The sequence below is a fragment of the Puma concolor genome, chromosome C2, assembly GCF_028749965.1.
Source record: "Puma concolor isolate L17-30 chromosome C2, mPumCon1.1.hap2, whole genome shotgun sequence".
Taxonomy (NCBI): domain Eukaryota; kingdom Metazoa; phylum Chordata; class Mammalia; order Carnivora; family Felidae; genus Puma; species Puma concolor.
The window spans coordinates 91539068-91558703 of NC_141675.1; the positions used below are offsets into that span (position 1 = coordinate 91539068).

The 19636-nt window shown below is 39.7% G+C and overlaps 1 protein-coding gene across 2 annotated transcripts in view; it reads left to right on the plus strand.

The window, feature by feature from the left end:
- Positions 1 to 17063, plus strand: part of HSPBAP1 (HSPB1 associated protein 1) — a 58529-nt gene extending 41466 nt beyond the window's left edge. Inside the window, exons 5-8 of one of the 2 annotated variants that reach the window (XM_025913238.2) lie at positions 2888 to 3059; positions 6068 to 6151; positions 15926 to 16036; positions 16164 to 17063. In XM_025913238.2, the coding sequence (XP_025769023.2) occupies positions 2888 to 3059; positions 6068 to 6151; positions 15926 to 16036; positions 16164 to 16703 (907 nt within the window). In that variant the 3' untranslated portion in view covers positions 16704 to 17063. The remainder of the gene's footprint in view (positions 1 to 2887; positions 3060 to 6067; positions 6152 to 15925; positions 16037 to 16163) is intronic. The other variant, XM_086675256.1, reaches the window with a different exon arrangement.
- The last annotated feature ends 2573 nt before the right edge of the window (positions 17064 to 19636 follow it).

Genomic DNA, 19636 nt, shown 5'->3' on the forward strand with positions numbered 1-19636 from the left:
AAGTCTAAATTTTAGTCTGTGCCTACGTGTAGACAGTGCTGTATCTTATTACTTTAGGTAAGTTCTTTTCCATGTGTCTGTAGACCTTGAGATATATAAGGGTAAGTCAGGCAATATTTTTAATAGTCCCTAGTTCCGGGAGTTCCCTCAGAGTTTACGTGTTTCTGCCCATTGGAGGATTATTCAGAATGTTTTACGTACAGCCTTATTTTCCCCTAATTAGTGATGCTCCAGTCTCCTTTCCTGGCCTTTTGGAACATTTACAGGATGGTACAGAGGGAAAAACATAAATGGATATTTCCAAGTTCTCAAACTCTTTAGACATGAAAAGGATTATAAGTGGTTCCAAAAGAAATAGTAAATAAGTGTGTGAATAGATTTCACATGCAAAGTATTTTGGAAACTTTTTGAAACTCTTAAAACATGGTATAAGATAGTCTACTTCTGGATTCATTAAGTCTTTCTAAAGGGCATAGAGTGTTTTGGATACATTATTAAGTATTCATTGTGGATGCCACAATGAATCGTGTGCATGGTCCTTGCCCTTATGGAGTTCATAGTCTGAGCCTTAAACTTGGTAAGAGAGGTATTGTTGTAAGTAGCTATTTTGCATGTGTTCTGAATTGGGAAAGAAATTCAGTTAGGAAAACATTACAAAACAAAAAAAACCCTGTGTTCTTTCTGTGATATAGCAGGTACCATGTGTTACAGTAGGAATGGAGGTGAATGAATAAGATCCCTCTCTGCCCTGAGTGAGTTTATAGGAGTACAGGCAAGCCCACAGGTAGCTGTGATAGAAGGCAGAATGAACATGCCCTTCAGGAAGGTTTCAAAAGAGCTGTGGTACTGAAAAGTAGGATAGCGTTTCTGCTGGAAAGTTGAAGATTTCAGAGAAGAGCTGCCATTTATTTATGTTAGGCTTTAAAGAAAGGGTGAATGTTCAAAAGACATGGGTGGGAGGAGCAGAGGGACCAGCATGAGCAGAGCCCTAGGAAAATATGGGGTGTATAGAGAACCCTGTGAGTCATCCTGTGTTAAATTGTGCATTGGAAGCAAAGGGATCATCAGGCAGGAAAGGGAAGTTGGAGCCTGAGGTTGACTTCCAAGCAAATACCTCTTACTCTCTTTCAGCATGAAGGACAATGAGAGGTTTTTTGATCAGGGAATGACATGGTGATTGACCACTTTTTCTGACTGATAAGAGAAGGATGCATATGCAGTTGACTCTTGAACAATGCGGGGGTTAGGGGTGCCCACCCCCTGCGCAGTTGAAAATCCACATATAACTTTTGACTCCCTAAAAACTTAACCACTGTTGACTGGAAGCCTTACCAATAACAGAAACAGTTGATTAATACATATTTTGTATGTCCGAGGTATATATACTTATTCTTACAATAAAGTAAGGTAAAGAAAAGAAAATGTTATTAAGAAAATCATAAGAGAAGATATATTTACAGTACTGTACTGTATTTGTTGAAAAACCATCTGGGGGCACCTTTTGGCTCAGTTGATAGAGCATGTGACTCTTACTCTCGAGGCTGTGAGTTCAGACCCCACATTGGGTACAGAGATTTCTTAAAAAGAAAAGAAAAAAAAAGAAAAAGCATTTGCGCATAAGTGGACCTGTGCAGTTCAAACCTATGTTGTTGAAGGGTTGACTGTATATTACATTTTAAGCCAAACAAAACAAATTGTATGGGACTGTTACCATTATGGGTATTCCTGTGGGAACACAGCCATGGGGCAGAGGTAGGAGCTGGGACCTGAAGAGGTCAGGAGATCCGTGACCTAGTTCTGGGTCCACCACTATCCACTGGTCTAGTGAATGACGCTGAGCAAGTACTGGGTTCCTCTTCCACTACTTTGAAAATGAAATTAGACTGATGATCTCTTAAGAGTTATTCCAGCTCTAATGTTCTAAACATAATAAATGCCGAGAATTCTCCCAAACTGTAGTCATAGCTATAGTGAAATGGAGCAGCTTTATCATCTCTAAGGCAAAATAAGACTTTGGTGTCTACTTCTTAGTTTGAGAATAGCAGCCAACTGCTTCCTCGTCCTGAAAGGAATGCAATGGCCCTACTGTAACTGTAACTGTAACTGCAAGGGGGTCACTAGAGAGCTTTAAGCCTTTTCTCAGAAGTAGTCTTTCTCTCTCTCTCTCTCTCTCTCTCTCTCTCTCCTTCCTTGTCTATGTATCTTCTTATGTTATACTTCTCCCTTCTTTGCCTCAAATGTCCCCCCTTTATTGGCTGGAAGTGTGGGTGTGTCTAGTGTTTTGCGATTTAAAATTTATCACCTCCATTTTTCAAAAATATTGAAGTGACTGAAACATCTTACAGTTTTCTCTTTTTGAAAATTCCTGTATTATATCAGTCTTTAGCTGTGGGTCATCATTTGTGCATTTCTCTTCCTCATGGATTAACCTAACACAGGTTTCACTTAAGGAATTTACAATCCAAACTGGGAGAAGTCTAGAAACTATTTGGTGGATAATACTGTGGGTGGCTCCTGGAGAAGATGAGAATACAGATATTTGAAAGGGAGGGGTTATTCAGGGTAGCTCTGGAATCAAGGACAGAATCTGACTGATGAGGAGGCAGACTCTGATCTGAGATAAGAAAGAATGATCTTACAAACTAGATCCTGTCCCAGCAATAGGGCTGCCTCAGGGCATCAGGAGATACCCACTAGTTGCTGCCTTACCTGCACCCCTGTCTGCATAGGAGATTCCACCACTGAGAGATGGGCCCAGTGACCACTGAGATTGCTCTTGTATTCCTTTATGGACTGAATGAAAATGAACACTTAGCCACTGCCTTCTTAGGTGTTTTGTCTCAAGTTCAGAGTATTAACTTATATCTTTTTTTTTTTTTTTAATTAGGAAAAGATGGCATCTCTTTCCACCTGAAGATACTCCTTTCCTTTATCCAACTAGAATCCCTTATGAAGAATCTAGTGTGTTCAGTAAAATCAATGTTGTCAATCCTGATTTAAAACGTTTTCCTCGGTTCTGCAAAGCTCGAAGACATATGGTTACCCTGAATCCGGGACAGGTAATGGGGGCTTTAAAACACTGATGACCTGTCAGCACACACTCCAGCTATAACTTCTCTCATGTCCTTATGCCACATGCCCCACCACCAGTACAAATGAGAATGATTTTCTTCCCTGCTGCTCTGCTATTAGAAGGTTTCAGACATATACTTCTTAGTTTCACAGGTCCTGGAACTATGGGAAAAGGGAATATAGCTCCTCCTACTAGTGAAGAGGAGAATGAACTTTGGAGGAAAACAAGAACTCCCCGTGTTTTGTTTTGTTTTTGTTTTAAATTTTTTTTTAACGTTTATTTATTTTTGAGACAGAGAGAGACAGAGCATGAACAGGGGAGGGGCAGAGAGAGAGGGAGACACAGAATCGGAAGCAGGCTCCAGGCTCTGAGCCATCAGCCCAGAGCCCGACGCGGGGCTCGAACTCACGGACTGTGAGATCGTGACCTGAGCTAAAGTCAGACGCTTAACCGACTGAGCCACCCAGGCGCCCCTGTTTTGTTTTTTTTTTAATTTGAGAGAGAACATGCATGAGCAGGGGAGGGAGGGAGGGAGAGAGGGAGAGAGAGAGAGAGAAAGAGAGAGAGAGAGAGAGAGGGAGAGAGAGAGAGAATCCCAAGCAGCCTAAATGCCCAGCCTGGAGTCTGACGTAGGGCTTAATCTCATGAGCCGTGAGATCATGACCGGAACCGAAATCAAGAGTCAGACATTCAATTGAGCCACCCAGGTGGTCCTAACAGTCATTATTAATAATGTTAAGAGAAAGTGTCAAGGCATGGGTACTAGAGCAACTTTGGAATATTTATTCACAATTAGTATCTTTCCAACTATACTAGAACATAAATGCAGGTTGGAATGCATCCAAGTGATGGGGTAACAAAAGCAGAATGAACAGAGAATGATTTGCTGTTAAGCAAGAATGGATGTTCCTTTTACAAAGGACTGTCTCTGAAATATTCCAAAGATTTTGTTCTTAGTGCTTCGGTCCAGTGGGGAAAATCACCTTTGCAACATTGGCATTTGCTGTCTGGTATTTTATTAACAATTTGAAAAGTTTTTTAGGTTCTTTAGGAGATTTTATTTCCTCAAGTGTTCCTCTCCCCTGCCTGTTTTCTTCCTTCACTCCCTTCTCACTGGCTCTTTTCCTGCTTCCTTCATTTATGAGTACAAATAATGTAACTTGACAAAGTTGCTTCAACCCGTTAGCTGTCACTCCCTAGACACCTATCCCCCAGCCTCTGACAACCACTCATCTCTTTTATATCTCTATAGATTTACCTAATCTGGACATTTCACTTAAGGGCAGTCGTACAAGTGGCCTGTTGTGTCTGGCTTCTTTCACATAGCACCAGGCTGTAGAATGTTATCAGTACTTCATTCCTCTTTATGGCTAAATGTATTTCATTCTATGGATATACATTTTGCTTATCCATGGATCAGTTAATGGACATTTGGGTTGTTTCCACTTTTTGGCTATTATGAAGAATATGGACACTTGAGTACAGTTTTTGAGTGAACATATGTTTTCAGTCCTCTTGGTTATATACCTAGGAGTGAAATTGCTGGCAGTGATATGGCAGCACTGTGTTTAACTTTTTGAGGAATTGCCAAACTTTTCCACAGCAACTACACCATTTTACATTCCCATGAAGCAATGTGTGAAGGTTCTGATTTCTTCACATCCACACCAACACTTGTTATTTTCCATTATTACTATCATTATCACTATTTTATTATTCTAGCCATTCTAGTGGATGTGAAGTGGTTGGTAATTCATTTGTCTTCTGTTTTCATAGCCAGATTTGAATGTGTGGTTCTATTATATCAGTGTGTCTTATATTCTGCTCATTCTTTAATCTACCAATGACTGGTTCCCTCTCTTACCACTTTACTGAAAGTATAACCTGATGGGACATTTATGACCTCCTAATGACTAAGTACAGTAGCCGTTTTTAGGGCTCAGTTCTCCTAAAAGGTGCTTCTTCCCATATCATAGCTCCACTTTGTTCATAGCAAATGCCACCAGTTTTCTAAATCCCTGAAGATCATCCTGTCTGCTCTGCCCAACTTCCATGGGTGCTAATCTCATATTGCATCTGGACAAATGCAATCCTTCTTGACTCTGTTGCTTTTGTTTACTAAATCTTCCATTTTAAATCTTAACATTTAATAATTAGACCATTATAAGAATCTCCTGTCCTTCCTAGGCTCTCCCATAATGTCTCTATTCTGACTATCCCCCTACTAAAAACTTCTTAGCAACTCTTTAATGCTTACAGAGTAATATCCAGATTTTTTATTCTGAATTCAGGGCCCTCCACTGGCCCTACCCTAACTCTCCCACCTTATCTCCCATTACTCTGTCTGTAATAGTAAGACTAGCCTACTTGCTGTGCCTCAACAGCCCCACCTCCCTGTGCTACTTCTCCCTCCTGACACGTCCTCATTCTTTCCTCTGTCTACATTCTCTCCTAACCCTGGTTCAGACCGCACTTCCTCCATCTGGGCTGCCCCTGCCCTCCCTGGTTCCTGCCTGCATCCCCCACCTCTGACGTTCTCTAGCACCAACGTCCGATCCTCTAAGTTATCACTTATCCAGTGCTCCCTTTCCACCTATTGTTTCTTCATTGGCTTCATTTTTAGACCATGAGAAGACAAACTACTTCCTATATTTTTACCTATGCCTTCTTTCAGAATGCGTACAACTAGTTTGCATTGGAAAGGAGGAAAACTTAGAATCTCAGAGTCCTTTACTAATATTTAGATGCAGACAGAACAGGTTTAGGATTAAGGAGACTGGAAAGCTAGCAATATTCTTTGTAGAAGATATGAACTTGTCAATTAAAAAAAGGAATAAAAGATTGCGTGTTTGTTTTTGTTTCTTGTTTCCCTTTCCGACAGCAATGTTACTATAAATTTGTATGTATTCCTAGCAGTTTCAGCTAGGGTCTGATTCTGACATAAAAACAAAATGTGCTGTTCTTGTGCTAACTTACTTTTTGTTTGCTTTTCAGGTTCTGTTTGTTCCCAGACACTGGTGGCATTACGTAGAATCCATCGATCCCGTCACTGTCAGTATAAACTCATGGATTGAGCTGGTACTTTTTTTTTTTTTTTTAAGTAAATGTAATCCCTGCTTTTAAGGTATATATAGTCTGTCTATAAAAAAAGTTCCAGTATTAACTTTGGTTTGATATGCTATCATTGATGTATTCTATGCTGTGTTAATGGGTGTTTAGGTTGGAATTAGGATTCTCGGTGATGCACCATTCTTTCTTTTCAGGGCACATGATGGGCCCCAGTGTTGGTGTGCAGGGTCTTCTCCTTTGACTAGTGTTATTAGGAGAACTGTGTTGGGCCTGTCTAGATCTGCCGTGTATGTTCCACATTACCAGTCTTTTCTATACCATCTGGGCCAGAGATAACTGCTTCTTGGTTCAGGGTCCTTATTACTAATTGCACAATTCTTTGTCCTGGCTTATACATTTCCTTAAAGTAGAGTCTTTGAGTGCCAAGACTTTATCATTTCATTTCTGCCAGAGGACTTTTCCCTGAAATATGCCCTGCTTAATCTTGGTCACCTGCTCTACTTGACAATGAAAATGGCTGCCCAGTGTGGTTCAACCAAGGCCTTCATTGCACCTGTGCCTCTTTAACCAGAGGCTTTGATTGCAAAGGTTTTGAATGCACCTCTCGTTTCTCTTTGGCTACTGTATCCTCCCCTCGGGATTTCCTCATCCTTTGGTAATGGGGAGGGCTTTGTCATGGGTGGAGCATAATGAATACTAATCACAAGAGGCTGTACTATTGGGATTAGGTGAGAGGAACGGTGGGAGATTTGTAGACTCAGTTAGTTACTCAGTTCTGCTGGTAGCATGCTGAATTGTAGTTGGGGCAAATGTCAAAATACCATCCACTCCCAGTCCTGACAGTGCTTCACTCTCAAGGTAGCTCTTTTCATTGTTAAATAGTGGAGCTGTTACCGCCTGCTTATCAATGTACCGATTATTTCTGAAACTATGCACATTTTTTTTTTTTTTTTAATTTTTTTTTTCCAACGTTTATTTATTTTTGGGACAGAGAGAGACAGAGCATGAACGGGGGAGGGGCAGAGAGAGAGGGAGACACAGAATCAGAAACAGGCTCCAGGCTCTGAGCTGTCGGCACAGAGCCCGACGCGGGGCTCGAACTCACGGACCGCGAGATCGTGACCTGGCTGAAGTCGGACGCTTAACCGACTGCGCCACCCAGGCGCCCCGCACATTTTTTTTTTAAGTAGGCTTCATGCCCACTGCAGAGCCCAGTGTGGGACTTGAACTCATGATCCTGAGATCAGGACCTGAGCTGAGATTAAGAGTCAGCCATTTAACCGATTGAGCCACTCAGGCACCCTGAATTTTTTTCTTTTTTAAATATTTGAAGATACCTGCCATATGTCTCCTTAAATTTTTCTTTCCCAGGCTCAAAACCTCTGGTTTCTTTAATACTGTTTTTTATATGACTTTTATTTTTTTCCAGATTCTTCACCATTTTGGTCATAGACTCTGGAACTTGGTAGGTTTAAGTTTCAGGTCTGTACCTTTATTAGCTGGCTAACCTAGATAGTTAGCTAATCTCATTAAGCCTAAGTTTCCTCACTTGCAGAATGGAGATTATGATTGCACCCACCTCAGTAGGGTAGTTGTGAGACTGAAGTTGGGGAAAACTAATCCGCTGCCTAACACATGGGAACTGTTTAAAAACAGAAATTGCTATGAGGAGGAGGAAGGACTATTATGTCAAGAGTAGCCCTCCTAATATACAAATACCAGGAGGCCTCAGTTCATGGAATATGATTTCTGTCTCACATGACTTAGATCCTGAATTTATTCAGTGCTGCTTATAATATTGCATTAGCCTTTAGGAATCTGATCTCACTTTGGGTTCATATTCAGCTTGAGAATATCCAGTGCTTTTGTTCACATGATCAGCTTCCATGTCTGGCTGCCCTCCCTTGTGAAGCTGTAAAGCTGGTTATTTAAACCTGCATCCAGGACTCCAGTCACCTCTCTCAGCTGTTGTCATGGTCATTTGGTTGAGCATTCCAGCCTGCCAAGATAGTTTTGAATTTGGTTCTCTTCTGTGTTGTTAGTGAACTCCTTCAAGCGGGCCTGTGCCCTTTTGATATGTCCTCATTCATCCTAGAATGTATCCTTGCTTTCTAGTACAAGAAGATATCTCAGGATTGCCTTGTATTTTCCTTGCCTCGCACTTGGAAATCAGTAATTTCTCCAAGTGGTCATGGTTCGTTTCAGTGAGGGATGGTACTTAGAAACTGAGATTGGGGCTCTGAGGCTGTCGTTCATTTTTACTGGTGTGTCACTGTTTCCAGACCTTTAAGTGATAAAGCTAGATTGTAAGATAGATAGGTAGATAGGTAGATATGGATATATTTATATTTCTAATTCAAGATTAATATTATAAATTTTTTCCCTATTTGTTTCTGTGTTTTTATCTCTTCTCTTACACTGAAAATCCAGATCCATCCTTACAGTAACATCTGCTTATTTCCTTTATTCACCTATATATGTTTAAGATATTCACATTTGCAGTTTCAAAATTCCAATATCAGTATTACTAACCACAAAACTTGCAAATAAAATTTAAGATTCTTTTTGGTCCTTTTTATTGTTAGACCATATTCCAGTAAGGGGGTACAAAGTACTGTGTTTAGAAATTACTGTGAAGGGATTCTTTTCACTTGTGGTCATGTTACTAATTTTAGGTAGATTTGTTTGTTTCAGTTTGTTTTCAACATTAGGATTTACTTTTTTCCCATTTTGACCTAATTTAATATTTTGAATATGTTAATCATTTAACTTGTTAAAATGGTATTAAAAAGTATATGTAGAGAATTCTCCTTTTCCTCTCTGTCCCTCTCTGGATTCCATCCTTCTTCCCTTGGGCAGGGCTCTGTTTTTAATTATTTCTAGTTTATCATTCCAGTGTATCTTCTTTGTGAACATATATGGAAATAATTAAGTAAATGAACAAATATATTTATGACTTTATATGTGAATAAGAATGTAAACAAACCTTTATATATTTGATTTATATGCTTATCCATATATATTCCCTCTTCGTTCCTCTCCTTTCTTACACAGAAAGTAATAAGTTACAGTGTTCTGCACCCTGCTTTTTTCACACAACAATACTATTCTGAACTTGACTACATGATATTACAGAGATATCTTCACTTTTTTCCCCAGCAGCTGTTCAGTACCCCATTATATGGCACAGAATCATTTATTCACTGGTTCCCATGTGGATGGATGTTTGGGTTGTTTCCAGCCTTTTGTAATTAGAAATAGTGCCAGTGAGTAACCTTGTGCACATGTTGTTTTATATTTGCCAGGAGAGTGTCTTTGGGTAGTCTTAAAAGTGGGTTAGCCAAATCACGAGGTAAATGGATCTTTAATTTTGTTAGGTTTTGCCAAATTCTACTTTACAGTGATTGTGCCATTTTGCATTTCCATCAGTAGTACATGATGTGTTTCTTTCCTCCACAACCTCACCAACAGGATATATTGTTGAACGTTATTGCTTCTGATTTCTGAATCATAGTTAGAAAAACATTTCCTTTTTCCAGGTCATAAAGGAGTTTAGAACTTGGATTGTTTCATTTTTTTACATTTAGGTCTCTCATCCACTTAGTGGTTTTTACTAATGTATGATGTAAGGTTGCGATCTATTTTTTTTTAATTTTTTAATGTTTATTTTTGAGAGAGAGAGAGAGAGAGAGAGAGAGAGAGAGTGCAGTGGAGGGGCAGAGAGAGAGAGCAGGAGAAACAGAATCCAAAGCAGGCTCTAGGCTCTGTGCTGACAGCACAGAGCCCAAAGCAGGCTCGAACTCACTGACGGCGAGATCGTGACCTGGCTGAAGTCGGATGCTTAACCGACTGCGCCACCCAGGCGCCCCTCTAGTGATTTTTCTTGAAGTAAAATGCTGGATTTGTGGGTGAGTTGTATATATATATATATTATCATGTTAAGTATCTGTCAACTCATTGCTTATTTTGTTGGGGTTTTTTTAATTCAGGAAAGGTGTTAAACTTTGTTGAATGCCGTTTAAGCGTCGATGGAAATGATCAAATAAGACTCCTCTTTAGTAAATATCTGGTATTTGAGTAAATTAAATCAATGGATTTTCTAGTATGGGCCATCAATTTCTGGAACAAATCATACTTGGTTGTGATGTATTCTTTCTTAACGTACTATATAGAATACCATTTGTTCCTGTTTTATTTAGATTTGAGTTCACCTGGCCCCAAGAGTTTAAAAGCCTTCACTATGGTCTTTTTAGAAGCTTGTTATATACTGTCTGTTCAGCTGTCTCTCTTAGAATTTTTCAAAGGATTGGTGTCATTGAGTATACAAGTTATGCTGACTTAAAGTAGATGATTTCTGTCCTTCACCAAGCCAGAAATGTAGTTCCTTCTATAACTTCTATAGTTCATTCATTCTTCACAGTTCATTCATTCTTCTTTGAAAAACTGGAATGCAGATTAGGAGCTGAGTAATTATATCTTCCTCTGTCATGTGTTGCTTTTATCCTTATCTCTTCAAGCACTGAACCATAGTTTTTTCACGTTGCCAAATTTGACTCCAAAAACCCTTAGGTTTTAAAACGTAAAATATTCGGTAACTCAGGCAAACTCCTGACTCTGGTATTCTTGTCACAAGTCACATAGATTTGGGGAAAAAAGTAGAAATTTTAGTTCTGTTCAGGTGGTACAATATTCATCTGTTCTTTGTTTCTCTGTTAAAGTGGTGCAGATTCTATTTTAATATTTTCCAAAGGATAAAGTATATTCTCAATTCTTCTCAATTGTGCCTTTTTAAAATCTGTTTCTTTTAGTATTCCTCCTTATTCTTTTAGTATTGAAATATATTTACTTTATTAATATTTTCCCCCAAACTTTAAAGAATATTTTTGTTAATTTTTTAACAACTTTCCTCTTGCTCTAATAATTTTTCCACTTTTGTGTCTTATTGTATTTATACATGTAAAATAATATATATGTAACATATTTGTAATGGTGTAATTTCACTCATCCCCCCCCCCACTCCTCTCCTTTCTGGATGAAGGGTAGGGGGAGGTACAGCCTTCCAGTTATGGAATGAATGAGTCACAGGGATGAAAGGTACAGCATAGGGAATAGAGTCAGTGGAATTGTAGGAATGTTGTATGGTGACAGATGGTGACTACACTCGTGGTGAGCATAGCAGTGTATAAGTTGTTGAGTCACTATGTTGTACACCTGAAATGAATGTAACATTGTGTGTCAATTATACCTCAATTAAAAAAATTTCTTGGAGGTTTTTGAGAGCTTCGAGGAGTTTTACTTCTTTTACTAGTTTTGGTAGCTTTAAAAAAGTGCAGCTTTTTAAAAGCCCATTAAGAAGCAAATGGACTAGAATAGAACTATTTTAGGATCCCAAATAAGTGCATTTGAATACTCTGTGGAAAAACAATAAAGCGTGAAGTTCAGAAATTTTAAGTATATTCAGGAATTGTGCGATTATGGAAAGAGCCTAAATGTCCATCAACTGATGAATGGATAAAGAAATTGTGGTTTATATACACAACGGAGTACTATGTGGCAATGAGAAAGAATGAAATATGGCCCTTTGTAGCAACGTGGACGGAACTGGAGAGTGTTATGCTAAGTGAAATAAGCCATACAGAGAAAGACAGATAACATATGTTTTCACTCTTATGTGGATCCTGAGAAACTTAACAGGAACCCATGGGGGAGGGGAAGGAAAAAAAAAAAAAAGAGAGGTTAGAGTGGGAGAGAGCCAAAGCATAAGAGACTCTTAAAAAATGAGAACAAACTGAGGGCTGATGGGGGGTGGGAGGGAGGGGAGGGTGGGTGATGGGTATTGAAGAGGGCATCTTTTGGGATGAGCACTGGGTGCTGTATGGAAACCAATTTGACAATAAATTTCATATATTTAAAAAAAAAAGTGAATTGCGGCGCCTGGGTGGCTCAGTCGGTTGGGCGTCTGACTTCAGCTCAGGTCACGATCTCGCGGTCCGGGAGTTCGAGCCCCGCGTCGGGCTCTGGGCTGATGGCTCAGAGCCTGGAGCCTGCTTCCGATTCTGTGTCTCCCTCTCTCTCTGCCCCTCCCCCGTTCATGCTCTGTCTCTCTCTGTCCCAAAAATAAATAAACGTTAAAAAAAATTTTTTTTTAAAAAGTGAATTGATTTCATAAAAAAAAAAGGAATTGTGCGATCATACTATAATCAATTTTAGAACATTTTCATCAACCTGAAAAGAAACCCCTTGCGTGTTAGTAGTTGCTCCCCTCTAGCTGTAGGCAATCTCCAACCTATTTTCTGTCTCTATAGATTTGCCAATTTGGGAATCATGTAGTATGTGGTCTTTTGTGGCCAGCATCTTTCACTCAGCATTATGTATTTTCAAGATTCATCTATGTTGTAGCATATATCATACTGTCTTCCCTTTTTTAGAAAACGTTTTAGGGGTGTCTGGGTGGCTCAGTCAGTTAAGCGTCCGACTTCGACTCGGGTCATGATCTCGCAGTCCGTGAGTTCGAGCCCTGCGTCAGGCTCTGTGCTGACAGCTCAGAGCCTGGATCTTGCTTCAGATTCTGTGTCTCCCTCTCTCTCTCTGCCCCTCCCCTGCTCATGCTCTGTCTCTCTCTCAAAAATAAATAAACGTTAAAAAAATTAAAAAAAAAACATTTTAACGTTTTGGCTTTTTTTTTTAACGTTTATTTATTTATTTTTAGAGAGAGTGGGAGCAGGGGAGGGGCAGAGAGAGGGGGAGAGAGAGAATCCCAAGCAGACTCTGTGCTGTCAGTTCAGAGCCCGATGCCCGGCTCTATCTCACCGACAGTGAGATCATGACCTGAGCTGAAATCAAGAGTCGGTCGCTTAACTGACTGAGCCATCCAGGTGCCCCAATAATTCATTCCCTTTTATGGCTGAATAATATTCCACTGAATTAATATACTACATTTTGTTTATCTACTCATGACTTGGTGGATATGTGGCTTGTGTCGACTTTTTGCTATTATGAATAATGCTACTGTTAACATTTGTGTACAATTTTTTTTTAAAAGACACATTTATTCAGCGTCATGATCAGACTATTACATTTAGCAATCAACAGCATGGGTGCAAAAAAAAAAAAAATCTACATTAAAACCCTTTATTGGAATGCTTTACACTTTCCACAGAACAGAAACTAAAATAACCTGTTATACAATTAGTCACAAATACAGTCCTCGAGTTTTTTGCCCATACACATGAGTATTGTCTAAAACATGTCTTCTTTGTAGCAGCTAGGCCCTGCCACCACTGTGCTTGGCTGAGTTCACAAATCTGTTGTAACCTGTAGCTTCCCTGTCACTTCTCTGGCTCTCTTCTCCTGCTAAGCTTTGTTTCCTGGCAGTAATTAAAACCTTCTGCCACTGCCATAGCTACTGCTGCTGCTGGAACCGCCATAGCCACCTTGGTTTCGTGGTTTGGCAAAGTATTGGCCTCCACCACCATAGGGGCCAGAGCTTCTGCCTCCAAAGTTTCCTCCTTTCATGGGTCCAAAATTTGAAGATTGATTGTTGTAATTGCCAAAATCATTATAGCTTCCACCACCTCCAAAGTTGCTTCCATCGTTACCAAATCCGTTATAGCCATCCCCACCGCCACCATATCCACCACCACCTCGACTGCCGCCAAAGCCACCTCGCCCACTGAAGTTTCCTCCACGGCTCAATTTTTTATGTGAACATATGTTTTCATTTCTCCTGTGTGGCCATCTAGGAGTGGAATTTCTGGATCATATGGTATATTAATGGATCCTAAGGACAGGCCAGGAGGCTGGAAACTCAGACAAGAGTTGAAGTTTAAGTCTGGAGTCTGAAATCTGTAGGATGGCTGGCAGACCAGAAACCTACTCACTCAGGGTCTCAAGATTTCTATTACAATCATGAGGCAGAATCCCTTCTCCAGGAAACCTTAGTCTTTGCTTTTAAGGCCTTCACATGAGGTCCACCTACATTATTGAGGATAATCTCCTTAAAGTCAACTGATTGTAAAGGTTAATCACCTCTATAAAGTATTTTCACAGCAACATTTAGACTAGGTAGGGTTTGACAACTGGGTACCATAGCCTAACCAAGTTGACTAATAAAATTAACCGTCACAGGGGCACCTGGGTGGCTCAGTCAGTTAAACATCTGACTCTTGATTTTGGGTCAGGTCATAATCTCACAACTTGTGAGCTCAAGCCCTCACTGACAGCACAGAGCCTGGTTGCGATTCTCTCTCTCCCAATCTCTATACCCCTCCCCCACTTACAATCACTCTTTCTTTCTCTCAAATTAAATAAACTTTAAAATTAACTATCACATATAGCAACTCTGTGTTTAGCCTTTTGAGAAACTGCCAGGCTGTTTCCCAAGCAGTATTGTTTCACCAGCAATGTACAAAGATTCTGATTTCTCCACTTCCTCACCAACACTTGATATTATCTTTTTTATTATAGCCATTCTAGTGTGAAGTGGTGTCTTATCATGGGGATTTCATTCCTTTTCACAGTGGTATAATACTGTCTTATATTAATGTACCCAGTTTATTGGTTCTTTGTTCTGTTGCTGGATAATTGAGTGTTTCCTATTTTTTGTTTTTATAAATAGAATATTCTGTTACACATGTACAAGAGTTTCTCTAAAAACTATGTACTTCTCTAGGAGTAGAATTGCTGGTCTGTAGAGTATACAGCACTCAATTTTACAAGATAATGCCAACATGTTTTCCAAACTGCTGTCCCAGTTTGTACTCCCACCATCAGTGAGTCTGTCAATGCACATTTTTCCACCACTTGGAATTATGAGACTCTCTTTCACCAATTTCATCAGTTTCTCGATTTGTATCTCCTTATTATTAATGGCATATTTTCATGTTTATTAGTCATGTGATTGCTCTTTTTTGAAATGCTTGTCTTCATGTCTTTTGCCCATTTTTAAAAAATTTTTACTTATTTTGAGAGAGAGAGAGAGAGTGAGCTCAAGCATGAGCAGGGGAGGGGCAGAGATAAAGGGAGAGAGAGAGTCCCAAGCAGACTCCATGCAGTCAGCGTGGAGCCTGGTGCAGGGCTTGAACCCATGAATCATGAACTCATGACCCGAGCCAAAATCAAGAGTTGGAGGCTTAACTGACTTAGCCACCCAGGCACCCCCTTTTTCCCATTTTAAAAGATTGGGTTGTTTGTCTTACTGATGTGTGCAGATTCTTTACATATTCTGGATATTAATCTCCTACCAGTTTTATGTGTTACAGACATCTGGTTTGTTTTTTCCCTTTTGGTGCCTTTTGATGAACAGAAGTTGATTTTAATGTAATTTGTCATTAACGCTATAGTCTTTGCTTATTGTATCTTTAAAAAAAAAACGTATTTGGACTTTTAGCCATTCCATTCTTGTGGTCAAGAATGTTTATTACAACTTTTCTTCCATTCCTCAATTAGCTTATCAAATTCAGTGCTTTTTTTAAAAAAAAATGTTAAACATGTCAACAAATGGAAAAAGTTGGAAAAAACATCACAAGATGGCTCATACTTAAGGCCTATGTCTTATAGACAGGATAATACTTCCGTTTGGTTGGTGAAATATTCTGCAGCTCTTCTAGATGGCAGGTGATAGTGAATACATAAAAGTTGTGGTCTTCCAACAACATGTTCATTCCTTCTATAACAAAGCTTATATTAATAAGACAATAGGACACACAATTAAACTCTATTCTGTTTTAAGCCATGAGACATACAGACAAGTGAAAAAAAATGTGTTTTTTGATATTGACTCAGGAAGAGGACCACCAAGCCCGGGTAGAAGAAGCAATCACACGCATACTTGTGTGTGCCCTCAAAACTGCAGAGGACCCACACAATACCAGAGCTTGGTTAAACCCAACTGAGGTAGGCCGCTTCTGGATTTCATCATGGCAATTAATTTCCTGTAATAAATCGACCCTGGCTGGAACATTTGCTTTCTAATTCCTGTAAATGCATATATCCATTCTAAAGAGTTTTTCTTTTTCCTTAGGTTGAGGAAACATCCCATGAAGTCAATTGTCGCTACTTAAATAGAGCTGTTTCCGCCCTTTTCGATTATTACAGAACATCTAAGGTAGTAGAAGTCCAAGCAATGAGAACAAACAGAGAGCACATGAAAAAGGAAGGATTAAATGTGCACAATTACATGGAGATGGAACAGACAGGCGGCCACGACTTAAGCTTGGGAGTGGTAAAACAGGAGGCAGCAAGTCTCTTTGGCCCTGATCTGGTTCCTGTCATACTGACTTCTGAAGAACTACCCTCAAAGACAGGAAGTATATTTGAAGGTGATGGTAAAGACTTTGTTGGAGAAGATGGAGAACACTCTGGAAAATTGCATTGTACCAAGAGGCAACGAATGATGAGTAAAAGTGAGGATGCAATTGTGGAGCAAAATGCTTCAAATAGTAATATGGCTCCTTCTCAAACACTTATTTCTACAGATGACTTGCTAGACTGCTTGCTGAACCCACAAGTAACCAGGATAGTGGCACAGCTTCTGATACAAGGAAGAAGTTTGTGGTTCTAAGGAAAATGGCTTTAAAAATAATACTTTTAAAATATTTTTTTGAAACGGTGTGATTTTTAAATAAAAGGTGGAAGAGCAAAAATTAATGGTACATGCTTATAAATGTACTTGTTCTTACCTAATTGTGTTTCAGTCTCTTGCCACCTTCATTCATGAACATTGCTCCTTGGACAAACTGGCTCTTTGTTATTTGTTGGGCCTTCTTTCTTCAGTGACTTTGCCTTTCCTGTCCCATCCTATCCTTTCAGCCTACCTCAAGTGTAAGTCCCAGGTGTTCTTAACAGAAAGTAATCTCTTCAGCAGCCTCAAGCAGAGGTCAGCCTGCTGCTTGTTTTGTAAATAAAGTTTTATTGGAACACAGCCATGCCATTCATTTACATATTGTCTATGGCAGCTTTAGAGTTACAGTGTCAGAGTTGAGTAGTGACTAAGACAGTTGGCCCACAGAGCTGAAAATACTGTCTGTCCCCTTACAGAAAAAGTTTGACAAACCCTGGCCTAATGCATCCATTGGGTGGATTCTAGCCTTGATCTGAAGTGATCACACTTGTGACACCTGCAGAATTCTCACTGGTTAACTCCTGCCATCTAGAGCAAGAAAAAAAGTAGATGGGGGTCCAATATAAGTCCTCCGTATGGAAGGAACTGAGACATCTAGAAACACCAGTCCTGGGAATGAAAAGCACTGGAGGTTACTGACTCCTGAAACTAGCTAAAAGTTTGATTTAGTGTAATTGATCCTACCTACTTTCATTACATTTGCAAGAAGATCTGGGGATAATTATTACTATTACAAAGTAAGAATTTAGAATTAGAAAAGTATGTTGATTTCTGAGTAACCATTTGTGAAACAAATATATAACAGAAAAGATAAGCAAAATAATATTTTTTTTGAGAGCGAGTGGGGGAGAGGGGCAGAAGGAGAGAGAGAGAGAGAGAGAGAGAGAGAGAGAGAATATCTCAAGCCGTCTCCATACTCTGCACAGAGCCCAAAGCAGAGCTTGATACTACAACCCTGGGATCATGACCTGAGGCAAAATCAAGAGTCAGTTGCTCAACTGACCGAGCCACCCAGGTACCCCAAGCAAAGTAATCTTTTAAGACGAATTGACAACTGTCTCCATCCTTCTCAGTCTTCAGACTCAGGGTATCAGTACATCCAAAAAAAAAGTATATGCCCTCTAGAAGAGAGGAAGGTGTTATATGAACATGACTAGGAAAAGAAGGGTCTGGAAGAAACCTGTCTGTAGGACTTACTACCAATTGACCACTATATACCTATTTATTTGAATTACCTATTTATATAATTATTGTTTATTAACCAGAATGTTACTCCATGGGAGTATGGACCTGGTTTTGATTATTACTGTATTCATAGAGCCTTGATCAGAGTGTCCAGCATACTGTTGGGGGCTTGTTAAATATTGGGCTGAGTGGATTATAAAAAGAACTTTTTGGCAATACTCCATCAAATACATTGGAGTAAAGGATGTTGTGGCCAAGGGCAAGATGTCTGTTCCCCTTAGGAAGCGGATCCTTAACTGCAGAAGTAGACCTATTAATATAGTAAGTGAGACCAGCATTTTTAAAAAGTGGAACAGAATAGGTGATTTCAGTGAACTCTTTAGAAAGTGTAAGTATTATTTCATACAATTTTCTGGGAGAAGTATTTTTCCAGGATAAGTGTATTTCATAAAACTTTTCAGTTATATTTGTGTGCGTACTAGGCCTGATATAAAGTATATTTCTTCATGTCCTCATGTAGGTTGGGGTCAGAGAAATTTGAAATATATTCTGAGATAACACATTTAATTCAGTTAGAGGTAACAGTCTTTGACACGCTGAGACCTGGGAAGAGAGTTAAGACATTGGTATGAATGGATTTCTAAGTGTAAGTGGGTGATGGGAGATATTTCCTGATTTTATCGAGATGGAGATCCTGGCTATGTGTGGAGTATGGCAGTGAGGAAAGATAGTAAAAGAGGAAGGCCATCAGCCACCAAAAGGAGCTGGATCGCATTTCATCCTGCATTTCTCAGATAAGCATGCCTGAGTGAGTGAAATTATTAGATAAATGCATTGACCCTGCAGAGGCCAGAGGCGTCAAAGAATACAGGCTTATTCTCCCCTGCTCCCAGGACCGGGCCACATCTGGGTAGGGCAGTGGGTTCCAGCTCTGCTCACAATGAGAATGGAAGAACTCCAAACAAATTTTTTAGTAAGAATACAGACTCAGCATCACACCCAAAGTACCCAGGCATTAGCAGGGCGAACCTGTCCAGTTGGCACAGTGACTAGAGCCCATGAGCTTTTAGAGTTCCCCAAAATGCTTTAGATTCTTTTGAAATTAAAAAAACAAAAAACATGTAATCCAGCTTCAGTTGCATTCACAGTTATATCATTTCAGTTGCAAAGTGTAATTGTTAATACTTTTTACTTTTTATGGAGTAAGGGGCCCATGAAGGCAAAAGTCCCTGGAGTCATGAAAGTCCTACATGGCTCTGAGTATCAGGATATCAGAATCATTTGAGATGCTTGCTGAAAATGCATATTTCTAGGCACCGCTCTAGAGCTACAGAACCTGACTCCTTTGGGATGGGCCAGAACTTGCTAGCTCAGCAAACACCTCAGGTGATTCAAATACCAAAAATATTTAAGAATCTCTGGCCCTAGGGGAAACCCCCAAGACCTCTCACAGTCTCAAAGTGGGCTTGGTTTAGCAGGGACTTCTTATTGGGGTCAATTTGCCCTTCAGATTTACTGAACTAACCCTGTACTGTGCCCTTACTGTAATTTTCAGGTGAATATTATTAACACTCTGAGGACCCCTTGATGCTCTCGTGTTTAGTTGTAGTCTCGTATCAGCAGTGGCCTGTGTTTACTATCAGGCTCTCCTGTATCTGCCCTTAAGGATAAAGAGGTTTACCACCAAA